At 50.1% G+C, this 5226-nt stretch overlaps 1 protein-coding gene across 1 annotated transcript in view; it reads right to left on the reverse strand.

The window, feature by feature from the left end:
- LOC108251392 (microtubule-associated tumor suppressor 1 homolog) overlaps positions 1-5226 on the reverse strand; it is a 32097-nt gene that overhangs the window by 728 nt on the left and 26143 nt on the right. Inside the window, exons 11-19 of the mRNA XM_037974955.1 lie at positions 4911-4977; positions 3157-3280; positions 2399-2489; positions 2159-2264; positions 2014-2087; positions 1564-1662; positions 1176-1292; positions 990-1087; positions 17-169 (exon numbers count right to left, since the gene is read on the reverse strand). Coding sequence (XP_037830883.1) covers positions 17-169; positions 990-1087; positions 1176-1292; positions 1564-1662; positions 2014-2087; positions 2159-2264; positions 2399-2489; positions 3157-3280; positions 4911-4977 — 929 coding nt within the window. The remainder of the gene's footprint in view (positions 1-16; positions 170-989; positions 1088-1175; positions 1293-1563; positions 1663-2013; positions 2088-2158; positions 2265-2398; positions 2490-3156; positions 3281-4910; positions 4978-5226) is intronic.

A 5226-nucleotide genomic window follows, 5' to 3' on the forward strand; every position in this document is an offset into this window, starting at 1 on the left:
CCGCGGCGAGCCAAAGGGGGAGGTGGGGGAGGGCCGGCGGGGGCTCGCCAGCAGGTCTCCGTTGTGCAGCTTCCACAGCAGCTCCTCGTTCTCCATCGACAGACGCTTGTTGACCTTTGACTCCTTCTGCAGCGTCTGCTGGAGGACGGCCTGCTCCGAGGACAGCTGCCTGCAGGGGGCGACAGAGAGCCGTCAGCGATGAAACAGGTTCTCACAGGTTGTCTCAGGTTCTCACAGGTTCTTACAAGTTCTCACAGGTTCTCACAGGTTCTCACGGGTTCTCACAGGTTCTCACGGGTTCTCACAGGTTCTCACGGGTTCTCACAGGTTCTCACGGGTTCTCACAGGTTCTCACAGGTTCTCACAAGTTCTCACAGGTTGTTTCAGGTTCTCACAGGTTCTCACAAGTTCTCTCAGGTTCTCACAGGTTCTGGAGTTTGTTTAAATAATTTCTAATAAAATAATAATTCACAGATTTGCAGTTTAGAAAGAAATTATAGATCAATAAATATTTTAATCAAAAGTCCAACTCAGACAGTCTGTAGCATCGGCCCAAGGACGGCTGTTTGGTTAACTCTGGTTAGGTCTGAGGAGGAGGATCCAGATGTGGATCCAGGGGTGGGTCTGGGGGGTACCAACCCCGGTTCTAGTGGATCAGTAAAAACTCCAAACTTTGGTTCTTTTTTGTTTCTAAACTGATGATTTTTATAACCTGAGAAAAAATCTGACCTGATGTTGATAAAAACATTTAATGAGATCAAAAAGGTTTACTTGTTTTTATTGGTTCAGACAGAAACAGCTGAAGCGTGTTTGTTTAGCTACAGAAACAGCTGAAGTTAGAAACAGCCGAAGTGTGTTTCTTTAGCTACAGAAACAGCTGAAGTTTGATTGTTTAGTTACAGAAACAGCCGAAGTGTGTTTCTTTAGCTACAGAAACAGCCGAAGTTAGAAACAGCCGAAGCTGCTGCAGGGCCGAGCCTGAACCTTACTTGGAAAGAGCGGCATGTTTGTCCATCCTGGCCTTGTAGTCTTCGTTCTCCTGCTGGACCTTCTTCAGACACTCCTCCAGCCGGACGTTGGTCTCCACCTGAAACCCAAACGGACCTTCATGAAGCCGCGCTCCAACAGAACCCAGCTCAGACTGAATCAGACTGAAGCCAAAGGCAGGTCCTGACCAGTCTGTCCATCTCCATCAGCTTCTTCTCCTTCTGGTGCAGCTGGTTGGTCTTCATCTCCAGAACCACCTTCAGGCTCTCCAGCTCCTGCTCCAGGTAGACGGTGTGGGAGTCCTTCTGCTCCAACGAGAAGACAGATCAGAGAAAGGCCTCCATCAGCACCGGGAACAGAGCAGGTTGAAGCTCCGTTCAGGTTAGAAATCATAAAGTTAGGTTTTTATTTCAGGCATCAGGAGGTTTTTTCTTGTTGCTCTCATTTCATTTGATGGAAGAAGCTAAAAAGCTAAAAAGGTTGAGTTTTCATTTGAAAGAAAAATCTGTTTCCTGTCAGTTCTGCTTTCAGCTGCAGGTTTTGCTGCAGCGCCACCTGCTGTTCACTGATGATTACCAGGTTCTTGTCGCTCAGTATTCGCTGCCTTCTCTCCTCTTCTGCCTGCAGTTTCTCACTCAGATCCTCCTTTTCTGCTGAAAGCTCAGAGATTTTCTCCTGCAGCAAAAAAACAAAACATTTAACATTTTATACAACATAAAAATACATTTACTGGTTTTATCAGCAGTTTAGAACTGCTGATAAAACCATGGGTTCAGTCCTAGGTTCAGCCCCCGGGTTCAGCCCCCAGGTGCAGCCCCCGGGTTCAGCCCCCGGGTTCAGCCCCCGGGTTCAGCCCCCAGGTGCAGCCCCAGGTGCAGCCCCAGGTGCAGCCCCAGGTGCAGCCCCCTCATCAACCAATCAGGACTCAGAACTCGTGTTCCTGTCGGTGCTGACCGGACCTGAGAATCCAGCCTCAACACTTCCTGCCGGCACCACCAGACGTTTCCAGGTGGTGTAATGACTCACAGAGAGAGAAGCTTCCGTCTCCTTCAGCGTTTTCTGCAGATCCTCCACTTCAGTCTGCTGGATCCTCCTCAGCTCTGAAACAACAGACATGTCTCTTCAGCTCGGAGTCCCATCAGTTCGACCCGCTGAGCCTCACCCCGCTCACCGTGCACGGAGCTCCGGTACTCCTGCGTCAGAGACTCCATCCTCTGACTGTGACTCTCCTCCTGGTTCTTCTTCTCTGCTTCCTGCCGGCTCCGCAGCTCCTCCACCTGAAGGATGCAAACACACACATGACGTCAGGCAGGAAGTGGCTCAGCTCCGCCTGCAGGTCGGTCACCTGCTCTGGAATCATGGGACAATAAAAGCTGAGTTTATGGGAGCAGCGAAGGTTTTACAGGCTCACCTGCTGCTCCATCAGCAGGCGGCACTTATCGGCCTCCTCCTGGTACACCTGGTGGACTTTGTCCCATTCTGTTTGGTAAAAACTCTTCAACCTGAAACACAAGAACAACATGCAGCAGCTTTCTTCTCTCTTTCTGATAATCTGACATGTTTTACGTGTTTTAGGAGAAACTGTCGAAAAGAAAAGATGGGTCCTGGAAGTCCGGCTTCCTGTGACCCGTTTAGAACAAACATATTTCAGGTCAAACCAGCTTCATTTGATTGGTTAACATTCCTGAGGAGGTCCAACAGGACGGGTTCCTATGGGTTCCTCCGGGTTCCTCTCATGGTTCCACGACGGAGAAGAGAAATGCCTTCAATCTGTTTCTATCAGCTCAACGACTCATTTAGGCTGAAACCAGAGATCCTCTGACATCTTTACTCCCTGAAACCTGGTCCTCGGGGTCTCCAGTCCTGCATGTGTTCCCTGTTTCCTGCTCCAACACACCTGATTCATGGTTAAATCCCCTCTTCATGTTCTGCAGAAGCCTGTTAATCACCCATTGATTCAGATCAGGTGTGTTGGAGCAGAGGAACAAGTAAAACCTGCAGGATGGAGGCCCTGAGGACCAGGACTGGAGACTCCTGCCCTGAAGTCTGATCTCAGAGAACATTGGGTTCTAAATGCTGCCGGAGGAACAGATGATTAATGACAAATATACGAAGAATCAGAAACCATCTGAGGTAGAAGCCAGAGAGTCGATTTTCAGGAAAGCTCACCTGTTCTCCAGCTGAACCAGGTCCTCCTGATGCTGCTCCTCCAGCCTCTTCATCGCCTCCTCCAGGCTGCTGCGGACCTTCTCCTTCTCCTTCTGCAGCCGCTCGCAGCGCTGAGACGATGCCCCTGGGTGAAGAGGAGGAACGGTCTTCATGTTCCAGCTCCTGTGTGTGTGTGTATGTGTGTGTGTGCACGTGTGTGTGTATGTGTGTGTGTGCACATGTGTGTGTGTGCACGTGTGCGTTTCTCTGCATTCCACTTTAATTAATCCTGCTGCAGACGCTCGATCCGGCCCTGAAACATCTGGAAGTCAGCAGCATTCCTGTCGGAGCTGCAAGCACACGCACGCCTCCTCCTTTTCCTCCCCCCTCCTCCTCCTCCTCCTCCTTTTCCTCCCCTCTCCTCCTCCTCCTCCATCACCGTGACCGAGGTGTTTGGATCAGAAACCTTTGGGAGGCCGGACCTGCTGGCAGCAGCTGGCTGGGAGGCAGTTGGCGTTTCGTCTGAATGGAGCTCTGTGCGAACGCCTGTCGCCGTGGCAACCGGGACACAAAGCCCGCAGCAGCTGACGGCGGCTCAGACCCAAACCAGCGGACGGCAGGTGGAAAAAAAAAACAATTTTCAGCAAATAAAAACTACCTGACGTGTCTGTTTTTATCTCTTCATCGTTCTTTCAGCGGAGCAGCCAGAGGCGAGTTCTGTTTCTTCATCGCTTCAGGAACAAACAGAAACATTTCTCTGCAGAGACGCACGTGTGCGTGTGTGTGTGTGCATGTGTGTGCGTGTGTGTGCATGTGTGTGTGAGAAAGATCCAGCTGCAGACGTGAACTCATTTCTAAAACTTTATGGAGGCGCATGGCTGCAGGAATGAAGTTATTCTACGATATAAAACTGTCAGAGCGGCAAACAAACGGGTTGTTTCTGCTCACTTTGACTTTCAGACCATCAACACACAGCTGTGTGTGTGTGTGTCTGTGTGTGTGTGTGTCTGTGTGTGTGTGTGTGTCTGTATTACTGACATTCCTCGGCTGTGTGTGAGCAGACGAGCCGACGGTCGAGCCGGCAGGGAAACTGATGGGACAAACGGAGGGAAAGTGGAAAAACAGCAGATTTTCCCTCCAGCGGTCCAGGTTCTCCTGTAATCTGGTAAAGGGTTCTGGATTCAGTTCTCCGGACCTTCTGACGGGCTTCAGAGGAGGTTCTGGACTTTGGCTCAGTTTCAGTTGTTGTTTCAGAACATTTTAACCACTTCAGGTTTATCAGGTTAAAGTTTCTAAAGCAGCCAGAGTCTGGAGAACGGTTCATTAGACTGAAATATGAGGTTTGGTTCCTGCTTCTGTTGGACCAGGAGAACACGGAACCTTTTAAAGCTGATCAGAGTTTAACGTTCCTCCAGATGTGGAACCTTCTGTCTCCGCTGTGTCTCTGCTGCACCGAGCTCAGAAAGCTGCTGGTGACAGGAGAGGTTAAAGGTCACGACCTGACCGGGTCGGCCCGTCAGAACTCTGAGCAGCAGCTGCACAAACACACACAGACACAAACACACACACACACACACAAACACACACACACTCACACACACAAACACACACACATAAACCACGGGGTTTGAATGTCCGTTGTCCTGCTGTGTTTTACATGCAAATAAACGCTTACAGAGAATGTTCAGGTGTGTGTGTGTGTGTGTGTCTGTGTGTGTGTGTGTGTCTGTGTGTGTCTGTGTGTGTGTGTGTGTGTGTGCAGGACACACTCTTACCCAGCTCATCTCGGAGCTTCTTCAGCTCCAGCGACAGCTCCTTCTTCTGCTTCAGAGTTTCATCGCGCTGCAGAGAGAAGAGAGACTTTTAGTTTTAACTTAAAGAACTTTGAGGAACAAGTCAGCTTCCATCCATCCATCCATCCATCCATCCATCCATCCATCCATCCATCCATCCATCCATGCATCCATCCATCCATCCATCCATCCATGCATCCATGCATCCATGCATCCATGCATCCATGCATCCATCCATCCATCCATCCCTCCATCCATGCATCCATGCATCCATCCATCCATCCATCCATGCATCCAT

This window comes from Kryptolebias marmoratus, linkage group LG3, assembly GCF_001649575.2.
Source record: "Kryptolebias marmoratus isolate JLee-2015 linkage group LG3, ASM164957v2, whole genome shotgun sequence".
Classification (NCBI taxonomy): domain Eukaryota; kingdom Metazoa; phylum Chordata; class Actinopteri; order Cyprinodontiformes; family Rivulidae; genus Kryptolebias; species Kryptolebias marmoratus.